Source organism: Heteronotia binoei, chromosome 3 (assembly GCF_032191835.1).
Source record: "Heteronotia binoei isolate CCM8104 ecotype False Entrance Well chromosome 3, APGP_CSIRO_Hbin_v1, whole genome shotgun sequence".
NCBI lineage: Eukaryota > Metazoa > Chordata > Lepidosauria > Squamata > Gekkonidae > Heteronotia > Heteronotia binoei.
Window position 1 is genome coordinate 147,662,365 of NC_083225.1, and position 22,500 is coordinate 147,684,864.

Consider the following 22,500-nt stretch of genomic DNA (forward strand, 5'->3'; position numbering starts at 1 on the left):
TTGGAATGTAAATGGACTAAACTCACCACAAAAAAGAAGGGCAACATTTCATTGAATAAAAAAATAAAATTGTAATATAGTTTTTTTACAAGAAGTGCATATAAGACAAAAGGATTATAAATTTTTATGGAATAAGCAATTGGGACTAGAATTTTATACATTGGCTAAACAGAAAAAGAGAGGAATAATTTTTTATATTAAAAAAGAATTAGATCCGAAATTGGTTTTTAAAGATAAAGATGGAAGGTACATCGCAGTGGAAATTTTATTGAATGCTAAAAAAACTTTGTTGGTGGGACTTTATGCTCCAAATGGTGCAAAGGACATTTTTACAAAAATATTTCGCAACGTCTTGATGAAGTGTCTTATGAGCAAATTTTGTTGATGGGTGACTTTAATGGAACAATCCAGAACACAATAGATAGATCTGGGAAGAAAAAAATTGATAAAAAAGGGAAATTGCCAAAATCTTTGTTTGAACTGGTTAAACAAGAAAGTTTGGAGGATATATGGAGGAAGTTCAATCCTGAAGTATGGGACTACACTTTTTTTTCAATCAGACATAATTCTTTCTCTAGAATTGACATGTTGTGGGGTACCAAGGATTTGGGACTTATAACAAAGAAGATAGAGATCTTACCCAAAATAGGAGCTAATCATAACCCAATGATGTGGATTACAAAATTGTCTAAAAAGCCGAGAAGATGGAGAATAAATGAAGATTTACTACAAAATAAAGAAATAGTGACATCTTTAGAAAATGAAACTAAAGCTTATTTCTAAGTTAATGATAGAGAAGATATAGAATTTCAGACGGTATGGGATGCCTATAAGGCAGTAATGAGAGGAATATTACTAACTTTGAATAATAAAGATAAGAGAGCAAAAGATAAACAGATCTTGGACATTCAAAATGAAATTAAGAAAAAAGAAGTTGAATTAAGAAAAAGGCTAGGGAAAAAGAAAATTATAAGGGAGATTACAATATTGCAAACACAAATGAGACATTTGTTAAATAAGGAAATGGAATGGAATTTGAAAAAATTACAACAGAAATCTTTTGAGGGAGCAAACAAGCCTGGGAAGTACTTGGCTTGGCAACTGAAGAAAAAGAGAGAAAGTCAAATTATTAACAAAATTGTGGCTGATGGGAACGAGATGGTGGACCAAGAAGGAATAAAGAGAGAATTTTTAAGTACTATGCTAATTTATTTAAGTGTGTTAAAGTAAAGAAAGAAAGGATTGAAACATATTTGCAAAAAATTAAAATAGCACCCTTAACTGAATATATGGAAAATTTTTTGAATAATCCAATTGAAAAAATAGAAATTGAAGCAGCGATTAATGTAATGAAATCTGGAAAGGCACCCGGACCAGATGGTTATATGGCAATTTTTTAAAAAATGCTTAAAGAAGAATTAGTACCGAAACCAAAAATTGATGAATGTGATAAGATCAAATGGGAAAATACCTAATACATGGAAAGAAGCTGTAATTTCGTTGATTCCAAAGGAAGAGAGAGATGTCACGAATGTAAAGAATTATAGACCAATTTCATTATTAAATAATGACTATAAGATATACACAAGAATCCTGGCAGAACGGCTTAAACAATATTTAAATTTTATAAAGGAAGATCAGGTGGGTTTTCTTCCCAAAAGGCAAATAAGAGACAATATTAGAACTGTTGTAAATATTGTAAATATTGTAGAATATTATGACAGACATCCAGAGAAAGAAGTTGCATTATTTTTTGTGGATGCAGAGAAAGCTTTTGATGATCTGAACTGGGACTTTATTTTTGCAGTAATGGAGAAAATAAAGTTGGGGGAAAACTTTATAAGAATGATAAAGGCAGTTTATACTGAACAACATTGAAGGTTATGTATAAATGCAGATCTCACAGATGAAATGAAAATTAGCAAAGGCACAAGACAAGGTTGTCCGCTGTCGCCATTGTTCTTTATAATGACTCTTGAAATTTTATTGGTGCAAATACAAGATGATGAAGAAATAGAAGGAATGAGAATTAAAGGCTTTATCTATAAATATAGAGCATTTGCAGATGATATAATGTTTATAAATGAAAATCCTACACAAGTAACTCCTTTGTTGTTAGCTAAAATACAAAATTTTGGAGTATTGGCGGGACTTTATATTAATAAGGAAAAATCAAAACTTTTATGTAAACTTATGCAAGTAAATAAACAAAAGGAATTGCAGAGGCTAACGGGATGTGAGGTTACCTCTAAAGTGAAATATTTGGGTGTGGAAATAACAATGAAGAACATTGATTTGTTTAGAAATAATTATGAAAAATTATGGCGTAAAATGCATGAAGATATGATAAAATGGAACAAGCTTAATTTGTCATTGCTTGGGAGAATAGCTGCAATTAAGATGAACATTTTGCTGAGAACACTGTATTTATTCCAAACTATCCCGATTGTGAAAGACAGCAAACAATTTAATAAATGGCAAAGATTTCAGAATTTGTATGGGCTGGAAAGAAACGAAGGATTAAAATGAAAGTTTTAACAGATGCTAAAGAAAGAGGAGGATTCCAATTACCAGATTTAAGTCTATATCATGAAGCAGTTTGTTTGGTATGGATAAAAGATTGGGTGACGTTATTGAATAAAAAACTTTTAACGCTAGAAGGTCATGGAAATAAATTCGGCTAGCACGCTTATATGTACTATGGGAAGAAAAAGATGGATGGTTTTTTCTCTCACCATTACATAAGAAGTAATTTGCTAAATATCTGGATGAAGTATACGAACTATGGCGATGAGAGAAAACCACTATGGATAGTGCCTGCAGAAGTAATTAAAATAACAACTGAGCTAGGAGAAGGAAAATGGATGTCCTGCAATCAATTATTAAAAATACAAAGTGGTAAAATAGAGTTGAAAACTGCTAAGGAGCTGAATTATAAGTATGATTGGTTTCAAATGCAACAAATAAAGAGTTTGGTGGAAAGTGATATTAAAACTGAAGGAATAAGACGAGAACAAATGGAAATTGAAAAAGTTCTGCTTGGAGATAATGAAAAACTAATTTTGAAAATCTATAAGTTACTCTTAAAGTGGTCTAAGGAAGATGAAGTAATGAAATCTCAAATGATTAAGTGGGCAATTAATGTAAATAAAGAAATACAGATGGATACATGGGAATATTTGTGGAAGAACTCTATGAAACTCTCAACATGTCAGAGTATTAAAGAAAACTGTTTTAAGATGATGTATAGATGGTATATGACTCCTAAAAAGTTGGCAAAGATGAATAACAAAATGCCGGATAGGTGTTGGAAATGTAGAAAACATGAAGGTTCTTTCTACCAAATGTGGTGGACTTGTGAAAGAGTGAAAATGTATTGGCAGATGATTCAACAAGAGATTTCTAAGATCTTAGGTTACAAATTTAACAAAGTTGCAGAGACTTTTCTGTTGGGATTACAAATGGAAAAATTTCCAAAGGAAGATAGGACTTTAATCTGGTACTTGCTCTCAGCTGCTAGGACATTGTATGCGCAGTTGTGGAAGCAAGAAAAAATACCAGAGGAATGGGATTGGATTGTAAAAGTTATGACATGGAGTGAAATGGACAAGTTAACAAGAACCTTAAGAGATTATGATTTAGAAGTATTTAAGATGGAGTGAAAGAAGTTCAGAAGATTAATAGAAAAAGTGGAAAATAAAAGGACATTGGACAATTTTTGATAATGACTAAATATAAGAGGGAGGAGGATATGAATTTTGGTTCTTATTAATTAAGGGTACGTTTAATAATAATGTTTTAAGTATAGTATACCGACGGGGGTCAAGTAACGGGGGGAGGGGGAGGTAGAAAGTAATATATGGGATAGAGGAAAAAAGTGGTTATTAATTATGTAAGAAATTGAATATATTACCATATGTTACTAATAAAAATTGTTTGAAACCAGAATTAAAATGAGCTCCAGCTCATTATCTGTGGTTGGTTGATGAAACTAAAATTCTGTTCTCAAATGATTAATGAATCCTGTCTTGTCTTGACAAGCCCTGGTTTCTGCACTGTTCTTCTTTCCCATCACACCACTAGAGACCCAGCTACTTTTATCTCACTGTCTCACGGTTTCCTTGCTGCATCAGCAATTCCTCTGTGGTTACCAGCAATGTGAAGGCAGGGAGGCATCTTGTTGGAATCTTCACCTGCTTTCAGTTGGCCACCAAGCCTTTTGTTGTTTTTTGCTGGCCAGCCAAGGAAGCTGCTAGCCTTTCAAACTAACTCTTTCCTCATCAAAACTCCCAAGATACTAAACTCCAATTCAGTGCAACATCCACATGAATACTTAAACTCCCTCCCAGATGGCCTGTTTCTGATGCAAAGTATGCTAGATGTGGCTGACACAGCACACTGCCACTTTTACTGATTTGCCCCTGCATGTTTCTGTCTCCATGCAAAATGCCACTTGTCTATTGCATACCTGTGTTATTGGAGCACAGGTCATCAAGATAGCCATTGCTTCCCCCCCCCCACCCCCTTAGGGATGCATGGAAGAAGTTTGTTGTGTCTTTAAGAGAACAGGGGTGGGGGAGGAGTCTGTTGCCATACATACTGGGGGCAGAGGCTTGGCACTAGGGAAAGCCCTTAACAGCAAGAGCAGTTTGATTTTTTAAGAAGGCACAAAGTATCCTTGGGAAATAAACCAGGATGAAGCAAAGATACTGACTTCCTACATAAAACCAAACTTTACACTAACTGTTAATAAACCAGCTTTAGGGTCCAGCTTCAGATCTTGTTTTAAGGTACTCAAACTAACCATGGTTAGTGTGACAACACAGGTTCAGAGGATCATTTAACTATGGTTAGTTTAATTAAATCATAGTTTTTCATTGCTCCTGAACCCATTTTAAAAGTGGTTTTATTACTTTTAACTTAAAATGTGCTAGACTGTGATTCTTCTATTCATTATAAATACGCTTTCATATTTTAAGGAGCAAGACCAATAATTTTTCAAATAGTTTACTTTTCAGTTAACACAAGTCAACCTGTCTGGTAAAGTGAAATAACTAACCAGATTTCATTGGGAATATTTTGTTCAAGCAGGTATTTCTATTCCTGCATATTTTATTTTCAGTTCTTAAGTGTGGTAAAGGAGATCCAAATAGTCATTGTAGTAGTTGTTTAGTAGACCTTGTTTTTCAGTAGTCTTTCCAAATAAAGTAATTTTCCAAGTAATTGTCTATATAAAGATCTTGTTTTTCATTTAGGTTGTCTTCAATTGTAAATACATTGGTAAACAGGAAAGTTTCTTTACACAATAACTTATTATGAACCGTGAAACATAACTTGATCAGGACAAACAGAAAATGCCTCTGCTTTGAGAGACATCTTCTGCTGTAGGCTATGGTTTACAACTACTACAATGAGAGGCTTTGCTTCCTTAGTATCCACAGAATACTTGTACTTGAAGACAGAAAGGAAGCACATTGCTCCTGGAATCTAGGAGGGTTGAAAGAAAAAAATTTCCCTCTCTGTACATAGTGCTCAGAGTTGGAATTCCCTCTCAGGCCAGTTCATATGATATGTGTTCAGTTGTGTATCTGTATATGTGGTAAACACCCTGCAGTGGTTTACCCACCAGTTGCAGATACAGTGAATGAGTCTTTTTGGAATGATTGCTTAATCTGTATTGCCAAGGAGAAATGGGCTAGTGAAGGAAAACTCCTGAATAATTGATTAATACCCCTATAATAATGAACACAATGAATAAGAGCATGCTTTGCCTCCAAACTAGAATGTCTGATGAAACTTTTCCGTTGGGGCGCTGGCCACAGCACAGTGGGTGTGGGCCTAAAGCTGGCTGTCTAGATAAGGGAAGTGGCCTCTTGGAAGTGCCTTGCTGTAATAGATAAGTGAAGGTACGATGTCAAGGAATTTTATCAGAAAGAACTCAGCGAAGGTGGGGTTGTTAAATCAGATAAGCCTGTGTGCCTGCTTGCTTGCCTGCTAAGAAAAACTGTGTGTATTTGGGGGGAGGCAGTTCAGTTTCTGGGGCTGCGATACGCAACTGAACTTTGCTCTGGTACCTGAGTAAAACCTCGCTTCATACCAGAAATTCTGTGCGGACCTCATTATTTTTCTGCTACACTAGCTTTTCAAGGGAGGTCTTGGAGTTCTCAATAATTCAAACGCCATACTGTCTGTTTCTCTTAAGACATATTTTTGCCTTTAGAAGTAAAAAAAATGTCCCAGGCTTAAAATTAGAACCAAGACATGCATCAAATTAGTTTGGTAATTCTCATCTGGCATAGCTGTCTGACTGTTGGCAGCATAGACACTGCTCCTGAGAAACCAGCAATTAGAATATTAGTAATGTTAGGGGCCTGGCATAAGGTAGTTTGCCAGAGTAGTGAGGGTAGGGGGAGTCCACAAAACTCTTTCCCACACTCCTAGTGCTAGTTGGCCCTTGTTTTCCCTAAATATTTAACCTAATCAACAAAATACATCTACTTTTTTTATTTTAGTGGCTTTTGGAAATGTTTTCTGTAGCATTTATCTGCCAGAAATTCATTGAGTATTACAGATTTGTACCATTTTGACTATTCTCAGAATGTTTATCTCTGCCTTTGATAGTGCCAAAGTCCAGTAGTGTTAGAAACTCTTTTGCTGCCATGTAATGCTAAAAAGAAAATATTTGTATAATGTATGAGAGATAGACGGCCAAATTATGTTTTGGAATATTTGTGGCAAGACAGGAGTGTTCCTGGGATCATTTCCATTCGCGCTCAAAGTTTCTGTGACATAATAGAATGTATTTTAGAAAATCAGTTGACCTCTGCATCTGAACTTCACCTGATCTAGATCAAAACTAGAATGTTAAGGTTTCAAGCTCCTGAAACAAGTGTGACTTTATTGCCCAGCACTTTGTGTGTGTGTGTGGGGGGGGGAATAGTTAATGTTGGGGGTATATTTCTTTTATAAATCTGGAAATCTTTGAAGGCAGGGTTCTATTCATGGGGATCTTTTATAGTGAGCAGTAATGAGCTGCATATAAGTAGGGCTGGCCCTAGACCCTTTAGCACCCTAGGAAAGGCTAACTACTTATCCCACCCCCTTCTCTGGGGTTGCTGCAGCCAGATCTCTCCATTCTATCCTATGGGCCCAGAGGACAGAATAGAGAGATTGGGCCACCTTCTATAGTGTCAGTCCGCAGTGGTGGTCCCTCCATTCTAAACTATGGACCCATAGGATAGAATGGACTCCATAATATCCTATGGGCTGATAGGACAGAATGGAGGAATGAGGCCACAGTGACCCCAAAGAAGGAGTTGCACCAATGCCTCTCAGGGTCTCTGAGAGGTGTGTGTGTGGGGACAGAGATCCTTTCCCTGTTTTTGCACTCCTTGGTGTATTGCCTAGTTTGCCTAGTGGCAGGGCTGGCCCTGTGTATAAGTTTGTATATTTGAGGAAAGTGTTTGGAAATGCAAAAAGATAGTGGTTCATCTCTTATTACTGCCCATTTTATTAGGGAGAAATCCTAAACAGATCTGCTCAAAACTAAGTCCCATATTATACAGTAAGGTTTACAACCTAGAATGTGTTCACAGGATTACAATCTTAATTGTCTAAAGTACTTTACCAAACCTCCTATCTCAATCATCAGCATAGTAACCACACATTGCAGATTTTTATGAAAGAGAATTTATTATAGATATAGTCAGCATTTTTGAGCTCAAGCTTGTAGCCATGTGAGAGCTTTTACTGCCTCACTTGGATCTAATATCGAAGTACCATCTCAAAGTTGGGAAATACCTGAAGATTTTGGGGTGGAGCCTGGGGAGGGAAGGGTTTGGGGACAGGAATAGGGTTGCCAATCCCCAGTTGGTTATTAGAAAGCAGGTATGTGTGGATGGGGGGGAAGAAATGTCTGCTGGACACTCCATTATACCCTATGGAGACCGATTCCCATAGGGTATAATGGAGAATTGATCTGTGGGTATCTAGGGCTCTGGGGGACTGGGTTTTGGTTTTTTTTAGATAGAGGCATCAAATTTTCAGCAGAGCATCTGATGCCTCTCCTCAAAACACCCCCCCTCCCCCAAATTTCAAAAAGATTGGATCAGGGGTTCCAATTCTGTTAGCCCCAAAAGAAGATGTTTCATTATTTCCAAAGGGAGGAAAGGCATTTAAAAGGTGCACAGTCCCTTTAAATGTGATGGCCAGAACTCCCTTTGGAGTTCAATTGCGCTTCTTGCACCCTTGCTCCTAGCTCCACTCCCAAAATCCCCAGATATTTCTTGGGTCGGACCTGGCAACCCTAGATGGAAAGGATCTCAACAGGGCATAATGCCATACTGAAGTAGTAATTTTCTCCAGGGGAACTGATCTCTGTCTCCTGGAGATCAGATTTAATTCTGGGAGGTCTCCAGGCCCCACTAGGAAATTCTAATTTAATATTAAAGTATTCTACTGATGGGATAGACTTTCATGTAAAAAGTGAAGAATAGGTGATAACAGACAGGCATTTAGGGGTGGATTGGAGGCATCCCGAATTGGGCCTGCTCAAAAAGAGCCATCTTGAACCCTCCACACATTCCCTGGTGAGGCAGCCCCATCCCGTCTGCAAGGCAGCATGGCATGATCAGACGGTGGTGGGGGGCACACCTCAGAGGCCAGACTGCTCTTTCTCTCCCCCAATGAGTCAAGTGCTCATGCGCTCAAGCGCTCTGGGTAGTTTTGTTTTTGTTTAAGAAAAAAAAAGCCGGAAACTGCTTGTGACAGCTTGGCACATTGCTTGCGCACTTCCCCATCCAGACGCTGAAGAGGCAACTGGTGTGCAGCTCAAAAATTTGCTACCACTTCAACAGTGGTAGCTTTCTGAGCCACTCTGAGGCTGCCAGAGGATAGGGTGAGTACGGGATGGGGCCAAGCAGCAAACGTTCACATTTGCAAGGATTTTTTGGGTCAGTTTCTTAGGCTTCTCTGAGTTGCCCCTAACTGCCCATCTGTTTGTCTTGCCAAAGTAAAGTTTGATTTCAGTGACACATGTATTGTTTCTGTCATTTTTTTCTTATGTTTTGCTTTGTCCACACTTGATATAGGAAGCAAAAAAAACAAACTCAACTCTTGGCAGTCATAAAACTGGAGTCTCTCAAGGCCAGGATAACATGAATTCCCCACCACCAAATACATAAAAGTCTGCTCAAGCTTTTAATAAATGAATACAAATTGAGCTACAGCCCTGTCTCCACTTAGTAATATTATTAATTGAAAGCAAGCTGAATATCTGCTCCAGCATAAGAAATACAGTTCTTTGATATTTTGCCACAGTCCCACAGACTCCCATACACAGCCTCTGTGGTACCTTCTACAGTGTTGAACTGATTTGTTATGAGGGCCAGATCTGACATAAATGAGACCGTGTCGGGCAAGGCTATATATGTCATTAAATGTAATGCCAGGTAGCAGAGATATAAACTTTATGAAGGATACAGACAAATACAAATAGAGTTTAAAAAAAGCAATGCTCAAAGCATTGACCATGAGATTTCTGTAATGAATGTCAATGAATCAAAAGTAGACTTGCAACTTACAGATACACACCTGAACAGCAAAACATGCTTTAAAGATTAGCACTTTTGCAATATTTTGTTTATTTAACAGTATGATAACTGACACCTCTTGCTCTGAATTATTCCATCAAAATCTGGAGGAAAATATCTGTGCTGTAGCAATCTTGAGTATGCTGTGTCTGTAAGTTGCAAGTCTACTTTTGATTCATTGACATTCACTACAGAAATCTCATGGTCAATGTTTTGAGCCTAAGATCCAGAAGAAAAGATGAATTGACTTGGTATTGCAAGCTTTTGTGCATAAGTTGCTTCTTGTGCTAGTAAAGAACATGTGAAGGCACCAGGGGTTTTTGTTGTAGAAAAAGCATATTAAGCGACACATCCTGATGTCACCATTATTTCACACCATTATTATTGAGTACTTTTTGTAGGAAAAGGCCAGCAGGAACTCATTTGCATATTAAGGCACGTCCCCTGATGCCAAGCCAGCTAAAACTGCATTCCTTTGCATTCCTGCTCAAAAAAAGCCCTGGAAGGCACCATGACGCAGATTGGGGGGGGGGGGCTCACCCTCTCCCTCAGCAAAAAGGTTATACATTGAATAAAACAAGAAACCAAGAGAAGGAGAAGGAAGCAATGAGTTGCTTGTGCGCCTGATAGGAACCCTTTGGGGGGGGGCTGATCTGGCCTGCAGGATGCACATTTGACAACCCTCTTCTACAGCTTTCTCCTCCCCTCAAACGGAACAGTTTGTTCTTTATGCCCCTGTGTTTAGGAGCAGGTTGAGTACTTTCCTGCTCACCTCTCTTCTGACAAACATAAAAGTAGCATCTCAGGGAATGTCCTGCAAGAGACTTTCATCTCTGAACTTTCTTGCTTTGATTGTAATGCAAATGTTGAATGGTTGAGTGGGTTTAGTCTCCACTTATTGCCTCTGCTTTGTGGCCCCCTCCCTGTTTACTATGTGTAGAAATGAAGACTTAAACTGGAAGATTTATGCCTTTCTAATTATTTCCTCTCACTCTGAGTATTCAAACATCTTTATCCTGACTTCTAGAAGATCTTACAGGAGATCCTAAAGGTCACATTCAAATAAAATATAAACCCTCTAGTTCAGCCTTAGTTTCCATGAAGGGTGAAGGAAGAGCAAGGAGGAATTATTCGAGCCTCTGGTCATAGTCTGCTTCACCTAGAGGCTAAAGGAAGGTGGGAGTCATATTAAAGGAGTTCCACCCTTGTTATGTACAAGTCTCTCTCTCTTTATCATGGGAACTCTACATTCCACACTCCTTTGTGTACTAGAGGTGACATGCCTGCTTGTTTACACAATCTTTTATCCTAGAAAGGAACAGATGAGTCAAGAGTCTTTTATTGTGCCAGGGACTCTTGACTGTCTGTCAACTCACATTATCCTCTGAAATTATCCCATGAATCTGCTCGAAACATTTGAAATACAGCAAGATGTCATTTATTTGAAAATAATTGATTTATATGAACAGGACCAGATAGTGATGCAGGAAAATATTCTGCATTGTATATTGGTAAGTTGGTCCAGCCTGACTCCTGGAATCATCATACACAAAGTAAAGTATGATGTTAATAAAGTTGGGAGAGAGTGGTTTGGTTTAGCTGGAGGGGGGGGGGGAGAAGATTAAAACAACATTTATAATCATGACATAGTTTATACATGGCTCTAGACCATGGGTCCCCAATGTGGTGCCCACCAAGTTTATTTAGAAAATGGGTGGGACCACTGGAGCTTTTGTTCAGCAAGCCTTCTGATTAGTCATTGGAAATCTGATTATGTACAGATTTTTTTAAAGTTGTCTTGGCAGCAGCTGTTACCACAACACAAGGATCTTCTCTGCATGACTGAAGTTAAGCTGAGGGTATGCAAGAAAGTATTTTTAAACGATATCTTCCTTTTAAAAAGGTGTCCTGTTAAAGACAGCTTCTGCCTGAAATGTTGGAACTATTGCTATCAGAGTTACTCATGACCTTCCTGCCATTTCATGGTTAGTTCTGCCTCCTGTGGCAGCCTTTTGAGGTTGTACCCGCCACTCTTTGTCAGAATTCAAAAAGTGCTCATAGGCTCAAAAAGGCTGGGGACCACTTCTGAAGACCACTGGTTTCTTTTAGAATGGTGAGTCTTAATTGTGGGCTTTCAAGTTGGTTTTCCTGAACTTTCCACTAGTTGACAACCATGTTTTAATTTCTCTGGATCGAAAAGATGTTATAAAAGCAGGAGAGTATGTCAGTTTTGTAGCAGAGCTTTAAAAGCTGAGCTCACTGCTTGCGGCTTTCCACAAAATAACGTCTTATACTACTGGCACTAGACCTTTTCTAGTTAAATTAATGAGGCTGATTCTTCTGATTCCTGGGGCTGTAATCTCTGCACATATACATTTTGCATTGTACGTACCTCTCCCATGGGTTTTTCATAGATATCCTCCTGCCATAGTGTAGCCTTGGCTTGTATAGCATCCCGCTGAAGTGCCTCAAGGACCTTTTTTGGAGTAACGAAGCCATACTGTGCTTCGAGTAAAGCCAGATTAATTTTTTCAGCCTTCAGAACTCCTATGACTTCATCTTGAGCCTACAGAAACACAGATTACTCCTGTGAGGTTGGTTCTAGGTATTGCTCATTTGAATGTATTTATTGCACACAACATGTTTCTTATGGGCAGCTCTTCATACAATTGGCCTTTTACTCTTGACTGATAGGTAATTTATGTTCATGTGGCAAATACCATGAATGACCGGAAAAGGAAAATATTGTTATATAATGAGTGCAAGCAGGGCTTTTTTTGTAGCAGGAATTCCTTTGCATATTAGGTTACACCCCCCCCCCTCCAATGTAACCAATCATCCATGAGCTTACAGGGCTCTTCTTACAGGGCCTCTACTATAAGTTCTTGGAGGGTTGGCTAAATCAGGGGTGTATGGCCTAATATACAAAGGAGTTCCAGCTACAAAAAAAAGCCCTGGCAGTATCAGAGGGTTTATTCCTTCACCCATCATCTTAGTCCCCTGTATCTTTACCCCTGCTTTTAATCTCTTCAGATTCAGCTCATCCCGTCATGTGCAAAATGGTATCAGTAAGTATGGAATACCAGCACAAATTTCTCCCTACATTAATTTACCTATTTTACGCTAATGTAGGGTGGGACAAGTTGTGTATGTCATTGTGTTTTGGGGAGTTGGTACTGAACAAATGCTGTAAGGATTTTTTTTTTAAAGATATTGGCAGCTGTTTTTAGATTTTCATACTTCCTGTGGGAAACTCAGGAACAGGAGTACAAAGTCAACCTTTGTTGTTTTAAATCAAGCCAGAAGCTGTCTGCTACTATTGTTACATATACGTGTTTGTGCACCAAGACAGTGAGGTACCCAGTGCAGAGGATGTGGCCTTCAGTAACATGCATTCCAATAGCGTGCAATAATGGCAGCTCTCTAAAACAAGATTAATTGGCTCTAAAATTGGCAGAGTGACTTGTGTGTGTTTGTGATTACTTATATAAAGCATGGCCAAGATTTCTCAAGAATAATTAATGGTGCTAAAGATACTGGATTTCAGGTGCCACAGTTTGGACCTTTCAAGGATCAGAAGAAGCAAGCTCTTTAAAAGTGCAAATTGAATGTCATTTGTAAAAACCATGGTGCAATTTAGATTCTGCTTCTGTATCTTTTGCATTCTATTGTGCAAGCAAATGGAGATGTGCATCATTTAGGGTTGCCAAGCCCAATTCAAGAAATATCTGTGGACTTTGGGGGTGGAGCTGGGAGACATTGGGGGTGGAGTCAGGAGCGAGGATGTGACAAACATAATTGGAACTCCAAAGGAAGTTCTGGCCATCACATCTAAAGGGACTGCACATCTTTTAAATGCCTTCCCTCTATTGGAAATAATGAAGGATAGGGGCACCTTCTTTAGGGGCTCATAGAATTGGACCCCCTGGTCCAATCTTTTTTAACTTGGAGGGTGTTTTGAGGAGAGGCACAGGATGCTATGCTGCAAATTTTCTGCCTCTACCTCAAAAATAACCTCCCAGAGCCCCATGGACCAATTTTCCGTTATACCCTATGGAAATCAGTCTCCATAGAGTACAATGGAGTGCCCAGCAGACATTTCCCTCCCCCCATCGCTTTCTAATGACCCTGAATCAGGGGGAGGGCCCCCGAACCAGGGGATCCCCTATCCCCACCTAGGGATTGGCAACCCTAGCACCATTACAGCTAAACCCAGGATTTTTTAAAACCCATAGGTTTTAATGAAATTACAATTACTCTTAAATAGTTGTCAAATCATTAAACTGGAGATACACCTGCCTGCATTTATTAAGAACCCAGAATTTCAATTTCCATGTACTTTGTGACAATATAGGTAAAACGTCATGCATTTTTTCAACAATTGTACTTTTTATCATAGTGATTGAATGAGACATGAATAATTATCTGGCAGCTTTGAGGAAAAACAAGTAAAACCTGCTGGATAAAACCAGTTGTCCATCTAGTTCAGTATCTTGTTTTACATAGTAGCCAATCAAATTCCATGGAGGACTACAAGCAGAGCATAGAGGTCAAGGCCTTCCTCTTTAATGCTGCCATTTAGCATTGGTGTTCAGAGGTTTGCTGCTCCTGTATATAGAAGTTCCCTTTATCGCCATACCTAGTGTCCATTGAAGTACTTAATTTAATTTTTGGATTTATATCCCGCCCTATCCTGCAAGCGGGCTCAGGGCGGTTTACAACAGTAAAACAACAGAATTAAAATAATATCATAAAAACAAACTTTACAAAAACAGGAGCAGCACAGTAAATGATCTTACAAACATAAGCAGTAAAACCACCCAACAGCATGTGGCTGATGACTAACAGTGTAACATAACACCATAATGGTGAAATGCTGGGGGAAATGATGACTTTCAAGGGACACCCGTTGGATTAATTAAAAGTCTCGTGGAAGAGCTCCATCTTACAGGCCCTGCGAAACCTTGATAAGTCCCTCAGGGCCCAGATCTTCAGTGGGAGCTCATTCCACCATGTAGGAGCCCAGACCAAAAAGGCCCTGGCTCTCGTTGAAGCCAGTCGGGCATCCTTAGGACCAGGAACTATGAGAAGATGTTGAGCAGCAGACCTCAGAACCCAGAAGGGGGGTTTCATATGGAGAGAGGCGGTCCTGAAGATATGCAGACCCCTGGCTGTAGAGGGCCTTAAAGGTAAGGACCAACACCTTGAACCAGATCCAGTACTCGAGAGGTAGCCGGTGCGGTTTGTGCAGCACCAGATGCATTTGTGCCCGCATAGGCCTCAATGCCAACAACCGGGCTGCCGTGTTCTGCACCCGCTGGAGTTTCCAGAGCAGGACCAAGGGAAGCCCCATGTAGAGAGAGTTACAGTAGTCTAATCTGGAGGTGACTGTTGCATGAATCACTGTGGCTAGTTTGTGGGAAGTAAAGTAGGGGACCAACTGCCGGGTTTGCCTCAGATGAAGAAAGGCGGCCCTTGCAGTAGCAATGACCTGTGCCTCCATAGATAAAGAGGCCTCCAGGAACACCCCCAGGCTCTTCACCTCTGTCGATGGTGTCAGTTGTGTGCCGTCGAAGGGTGGGTGCCTGATCCCACTCCCCACCCCCCTCTGACCCATACACAGGACTCTGTCTTTGATGGATTCAGTTTCAGCCAGCTCTGATGCAACCAACCAGCCACGGCCTGCAATACCTCACCCAGTTCTTCATGGGGAGTTATTGTCCATACATCTGTTTAATTACATCATAACTTACATCATAAAGCCATCTATACACACATGGCCATCACTACATCCACTGTATTTCACAGTAAAAATTGTTTTTGATAAAGTTCCTCATCAAAGGCTCCAAAATAAACGTGGCAGTCATGGAATAAAAGGATAAATCCTTTCGTGGGTTAAAAATTGGTAATTGACAGGAAACAAAGTGAGTATACATGGGCAGTTTTCACAGTGGAAGGTGGTAAGTAGTGGGAAAACCCAGGGCTTGGTACTAGGTCTGATGCTTTTTAATTTGTTCATTAATGATTTGGAGTTGAGAACAAGCAGTGAAGTGGCTGAGTTTGAGAATGACAGTAAGTTTTTCAGGGTAGTAAGCACCAGGGAGGACTGTGACACTCTCTAGAGAGATCTGTCAAGGCTGGATGAGGGGGCATCAACATGGCAAATGAGGTTCAATGTGGGCAAGTGCAAAGTAATGCACATTGGAGCCAAAATCCTAATTATAAATATACATTGATGGGTCTGAACTGGTGGTAACTGACAAGGAAAGAAATCTTGGAGTCATGGCAGATAACTCCCTGAAAATGGCTGGATCCAACATTGCTTCTCTTATGGTCTTATATTTCCCTTTTTTAAGTCTACCACACCAACCTCATCTTATTTGACTGCATATAAGGCTAAGTTGTGCTTTGGGGATCGAGTTGTGCAGTTCCAATAGAACATGCAGTCTGGTCCTTGACCACCATGTTAAGTAGTTCTTAGTTGTTAATAGTTTTCATTTTACCTTTATGGCAGCACCAGCTATGATTATAATTATACTGGAAATATACTGACCTGTAATTCACCCTCTAGCACACTCAAAAGAAATAAAAGGTCATCTCGAGAAAGGTCATCTTTTTTGGAATAGTTTCTCTGCTTCTTTTGTAATTTCGGACTTCTTAGAATAGTGTCTGGTTCAGCTGTACAGTCTTTTTCAGCTGTACAGTCTTTTTCTGTTTTCTTCCTCTTCATTTTTACTTTCCCAGTGCAAGGGATATCTTCCACTTGGGTGTTACTTAGCATTTTTTTACAATGTTTTGACTTGAAACAATTATCTGTGCTGTTACTTCTGGAACGCATTTCCAAATACCTGTTGAGGAAAGAGAAAAAATAAAGGTTCAAAAGAACAGCCTTATGGGTTAATGCAAAGCTGAATGTGCCTTGGCTCTTTTGCATGGCCCACTTAGCCCCAGGAGCAGGAGCCTCTTGCCCTTCTATTTTTAAGCAGCAGAATAACAGCAAGGACTGGAAGATTACTCCCCACCCCCCGCCCGCTGCCTGCCTGCCTGCCAGTGTCATCCCTTCCTTGCTGCTGTTCTTTCTCTCTCCCCATCAACCTGGGTGAAAGGTGTCAGCTGCTTCTTCTTGCTACTTGCTGCTTGCTTGTGGCTAAGAGAATGAATGATCAGTGGCATCACTCAGCATCTTCCACCAACAGGGAGGGGAGGCTGTCCGGAATGGATCCTAGGGACCACATCCCTCCTGTCTTGTTCTGTCCACCTTGGCTCCTAGTTTGCTTCTGGACTAATGCTCACTAGTCCTCCTTCATGTTATGAATTTATTGGTGTTTATATGCTTTATTTAATTGCTTTAAATATTTTATATATATTTGTGCTTTAAATACTTCTCAATGTTTTGAAATGTTTTAATATTACCTCTTAGGGGGACCCTGAATTAAGTGGAAATGTTTTAAAATATATTTTTTAAAAATTTTTAAATAGTTAGGCATTTGCAAGTGAATATGTGGCAAAGAACAAGACACTGCCTTCTAGAAAGGGGTATCAGCTTGGCTATATATCTGATACTTGCCCCTGCCACCAAAGTCTTGTAGTGTGATTCTTCCCATTTCCTACCGAGGTAGATGTATGGAGGAAGGATTAGAATGCAATTCTTTCAAACTTTAAGTCTTGCCAGTTGAGCATGACTAAATAGGAGAAAGAATTGCATTCTCCTGCTTTGCTGGTAGTTCTGCTGCTGGAAACTGTGTCAGAAGCCCCTGTGTGTCATAGTGGCCTCTGGACCCATCTCCCATTTCATGTTAATAGAGCACAGTGGTGGGAAGAGGAGGAGGAGGAGGAACAGGAAATTGGATTTATACCCCATCCTTCATTCAGAGTCTCAGATTGGCTTACAGTTACCTTCTTCTCCCCACAACTGACACCCTGCGAGGTGGTAGGTGGGACTGAGAGAGCTGAGAGAACTGATCTTGAGAAAACAGCTCTGTGAGTGCTAGCTGACCCAAGGTCACTCCAGCCGCTGCATGTAAAGGAGTGAGAAATAAACCCATTTCTCCCAGATTAGAATCCTTGCACTTAACCACTACACCAAACAGGCTTTCAGAGGAAGACAAATCTAGTGAACCTTTCATCCTACCATCACCTCATACCATCACCATTTCCAATTTCCAACAGCTTGCTTTTATGGTATCCCTCCCCCTTTTCTGGGCAATTAAAAATGTGCTGTTTTAAATTAGTTGATGAAATTTAATTTTGCTAGAGGAACAGAACACATGAAATGTAAAGCAACAAAGCTCCATAGGATAGGATCTAGCTCTATGTGCCTAAAAAAATCAGGATTTTGTCTACTGCTATGTCCCTGCCTCCCTGCTGGAGGTTTACTTTAGCATGATTAGAAAATGAAGATTAGAAGTTGGAAGAAAAATGAAGATTATTAAAAAATTAGAAATCTTAGAAGAAAAATAATATTTTCAAAATGGGGTTCTGAGTTCTTCTAAAATTTGTTTCAGAATATCCCTAGCAATATTTCCTTACAGAATGTTTCAGAAAGTTAAGATGACAGCCATCTCTTGTCTTATATTACTTTAACCATAAAACACGTATGGAATTTAGGTTTTGGGGGAAAGTATATACACTTTAAACATCTGAATTATGCAGTTAGGATGTAGCCTGAATTAAATAAGGTGAAATTATGTTATTCTATAGTGGCAGACGGTTTGTAATAGTGAGGAATATAATATAACTGCCTAGCATTCTGCGGATACTCACACAAGGCATTATGTTAAACACTGATGAAAAAATTTGCTTGTTAACCTGCTGTTTGTACTGTTGGTTGATTTGGGTTTGGGGGACAACTGCATCTTTACCATAAGTCAATCATTTGCCTGCAGGAGGCGTCAAGGAAATCCAGTTGTTGTTGCTTTGCAAGTGGATCAGTGAAATCCTGAAACCCGCACCCCATATCAACCCCTCTCCATTGTGAAATTTCTGCCCTGCTCCTCCAATCAGACTATAACTTACCCACCTATAACTGGGAAAACAGGATGATACTTGAGCATCATGGCATACTTGATAATCAAATAAGATTTTGGCTCTGTTCATAGAACCTCATCCACCCTTGGTTTGTGAGCCGCCCTGAGCCTGCCTTTGGTGGGGAGGGTGGAATATAAATTAATTAAATAAATAGTGCATGGCACAGTGTTCTATAATGCTCTGAGCTATGCCACAGTGTTCCTTGAAGGACAGAAAAGGGATCGGTGCTTTCACACACACTAAATAATGCACTTTCAACGTACTTTGCACCTGGATTTTACTGTGTGAAATGGTACTATCCAACTGGAAACTATCACTGAAATGAATTGAAAATGGATTATTTAGCATGGGTCAAAGCACCTGATCATGTCCAACTTTCTGTGTATATGAGAGGTAATATGTGTATAGCTTTTTTTTTTTAAGTAAAGGCATTGGATGGAATATTGGACAGTATTCCATGTGTGGGTGTGGGTGTTTATGCCATCAGTGTTTCTCATAGCCTTTTAAGAGGTGTCCCTGCAGAACCTTCAAACTGTTAAGCTCCCTCAAATTACAAAAATAGTGCAAGTTAAACATGCATTTTCCCCGTTGAAAATAACTTTGGTGTCGGCATGCTGTTTCCCTTTTTAAACACTCTCCCCTTAAATTGGTTTTTGATCTCAGGGGAGTTTAAACTGCTGTTCCATTTTCCTTCAAAGAATAACTCAATAAATTAAGAAGTGCATGTAGAAGAGTATATTGTGCTCAGCCCCATACACCCCAGTTTTTAGATAAGGATTTGAAGTTTCTAATTTGCAATGATGTCATTAGCATCCTGCAGGCTCTATTTAGGAGTTTAATAAATGGAATGATGGTATTTCATAAAATGAAGGCAGTACTGTCTGATTTCTTGTGGGATATCAGTTGGAAAGGCACATTTTTAAAACAAATCTTGGTTACAGTTCCATCTTGAAGATGATTGACAGGTTTTATATAGGCTCTTTTCACATTTACTGGTGGAAACCGGAAGGGAGTTGGTATTGTGCCGCCTTGCTGTAACCCGAGACAGGGATGGGAGTTTTCAGACACATGTTTTTTTTCCCGGTAGGATTCCGTGATTGAAGCGAGCCATTGCACACTGTTCCGCTTTTATCTCGTTTCCACCAGCGCCAGCTTTTTTCGCCTGCCGGTGCGCGATCTCCGGCTTTTTTGGGGGGGGAATGTCGGGCAAAGATTGCTATAGTGCTATAGCGACGTATCACAACAGCACCACCATAGAGATGGCTAGGCTCCACTGAGATGCCGGAGATCGCTGCCGCTCAAACTTGGTAACAGATGTCCCATTGGATACATAGTTCAAACGGGAGATCAGGGCACCAGGCATTGGTCTGTCACCTGTTGCTATCACTTCCATGCCCACACGGGAGTCAGGGGAGTGCGATTGGTTTGTAGGTGACTGTGAGGCACATTTTTTTTGTGGAAGAGGCTGTTGCCACCTGGAGAGGGGTTGGCCATAAAGCAGCAGGTTTCGGCGGGAGAGCAGACCAACAGTGATTGGTGAGACAGATGTTGCTAACCCAGCCTGATGTGCACCCATCCACGCCCACAAGCTATTAGCTGGAAAGTGACATGTGCCAAGCTGCAGCAGGTATAAATGCCGGGGGGGGGGGGGAGCCACAGATTTCTGTGGGTTGTAGTTGGTGAATGATTTGTGTGGAAGGCTATTGTTCTATTAGTTCTATTGTTCTAATAGTCATGGTTTCCATAACAACAGTATTGAGACTTCTTATGGAGGTGGTGCAGGTGATGGTCAGTGCCACTGCTGCTTTGTCCAAAGTGCTTCTGCACCATCTATCTATGAGGCGCAGGTGGAGGAGGAGGAGGGCAGCAACTGCAATTAATGTGCCAGTCTTAAGCCCTGAACCCTCCAGGCACAGCAGGAGGGCATCTATGAGGGCGCAGTTACCTGTCATTGCTGCCCATACAGTGCCTAGACGGCACTGTGCATCCAATGGGGCACCTGTTACCAAGTTTCAGCGGCGGTGATCTCTGGCATCTTAATGGAACTCAGGCATCCCTATGGTGATGCTGTTGTGATACGTTGCTATAGCGCTATAGCGATCTTAGCCCGATGTCCCCCCCAAAAAAGCCGGAGATTGCGCGCCAGCAGGCAAAAAAAAGCGCGAAAACTGCTCCCGGATTAGATACTGGGCATTTCACACAGTGCCCCATACCGATTTCAACCCAGAAGGAGGAGTTGAAAACTGGAAGAAGCTGCTCTTTGTTAGTAACGACTCAGGCACGCTTCACTACCGGGACAGCTGCAGGACTGTGTGAAAAGGTGAGAGTATTCCGATAGCAGCCAGTTACTGAGTTGGGTCTGTCTGAAATGCCAGCAGAATCCCGTTACTGTTCAGTAACTGACCAGTTTCCATACCGGAATACATAGGCTGTGTGAAAAAGTTCATAGTTTCTATTAGGAGTCAGATTTGTGTGAAGTTTGTAGTAGTATAGTAAGATATGTAGGTTCCTTTGTAAGTCATTTGAGGAAAAAAACACTTGCACAAATGGCTGGCTGTGTTTCTAGTGTTAATTACAGCTTATTGTTGTAATTGACTTTTCATATCAAATAACACTATATTTGAGTATTAGGTAGCAAAAAAATAAAAATAAATCCCAGGGTTGTATGGTTGGAAAGGAATCCTTCAGATGTTATTAGTGGTGCTAGAAGGTAAAAGGGATACCAGAGCCTTCTCCTGCTTTTTACTGGGTCCATAACCACTTTCTTACATAGGAAAGTAATTGGTTTATGAACCTTTGAAATTTCTTAAGGCAGCATATATGAATAAAGTGGTATAGAAAACTGAAACATGGCTTGTCGCCTATGTCAGTAGATTCTAACTCAGAAAGGAATAAAGTTGTCTTCCATATCTGTTGCTTAAATGCACCCTGCCTGTTTTTGATATTGGAAAGTGTGTTGTCCTATTGAAAAGAGGTGTTGTGGTACTTGTCAATGCATATTTCATCATAGTAGTCTGCATGTGTGTGCACTTTTTTTGGGATATATCTGGGCTTCTCTAAAGAAATTGTTAATATATAGTCACATTAGGATACTCCTCCAGGTATGGCAAACCTATAGGTGATTTTATTTAAAAGGAACTAGAAGTAGTTATAGTTGGTATGATATCAAGATTTATCCTGGTTGTCCCCGAATTTGATGATTTCCTTTCTCTTCAGTATTATTAATGCTTTAAGGACATGAATGAAAGCTGTGGTGGACATGTTGAACTTCCTCCAAAGGGATGTTTTATATTACACTGAATTTGGATGACTAATGCATCAGGCAGCTGGTTTTGTGGCCTGTTTTGGTTTAGGAGAGGGTGTAAAGTGGTAAAAAAACACTGGTGATTCTATGAAGCACGTAATTGATTCTTTAGAACTTTTTTTTTTTTAAAGCATACCTCTATTTCTTGAGATTCCTTTGTAGTTTAATATTTTTGGTTATTTAGGGTAAGTACATTTTAAAATATTCTTCACATGCTTCTGATTCTCCTTATGCTGCTGGCTTAAGTAGTTTGCACTAACGTTTGGTAGAAAATATTCCTTTGTGAATTATTTTCTTTGTATTTCCTTACCAAATTAGAGCTAGAATGGACTCTCACAGTTGTTCACTTCATGTTATGTTTTGCATAGAGAGAGACATGGTTCTGATTTGTTGAGTGCATATCCTAAATGCAGCCCAGTGGTAATCTGGAAACATTGATTACTTTTAAATTTGTTGAGTTTCAAAACCATGTTCGAAACCTCTGCTAACCATTTTACAATAGTGTGCATATCCTGCTGTCCTCCTTCTGACTCAGCACTTTAACATATCTGATTTGGGTCTGACACTGGGATGGCACTG

At 39.9% G+C, this 22,500-nt stretch overlaps 2 protein-coding genes across 3 annotated transcripts in view; one reads left to right on the forward strand and one right to left on the reverse strand.

The window, feature by feature from the left end:
- The window catches only part of FILIP1L (filamin A interacting protein 1 like), a 107,463-nt gene extending 91,025 nt beyond the window's left edge, over positions 1-16,438 (reverse strand). Inside the window, exons 1-2 of the mRNA XM_060234595.1 lie at positions 16,144-16,438; positions 11,983-12,156 (exon numbers count right to left, since the gene is read on the reverse strand). Coding sequence (XP_060090578.1) covers positions 11,983-12,156; positions 16,144-16,428 — 459 coding nt within the window. The 5' untranslated portion in view covers positions 16,429-16,438. The remainder of the gene's footprint in view (positions 1-11,982; positions 12,157-16,143) is intronic.
- Positions 1-22,500, forward strand: part of CMSS1 (cms1 ribosomal small subunit homolog) — a 297,016-nt gene that overhangs the window by 97,165 nt on the left and 177,351 nt on the right. The gene's annotated exons all lie outside the window — the stretch shown is intronic.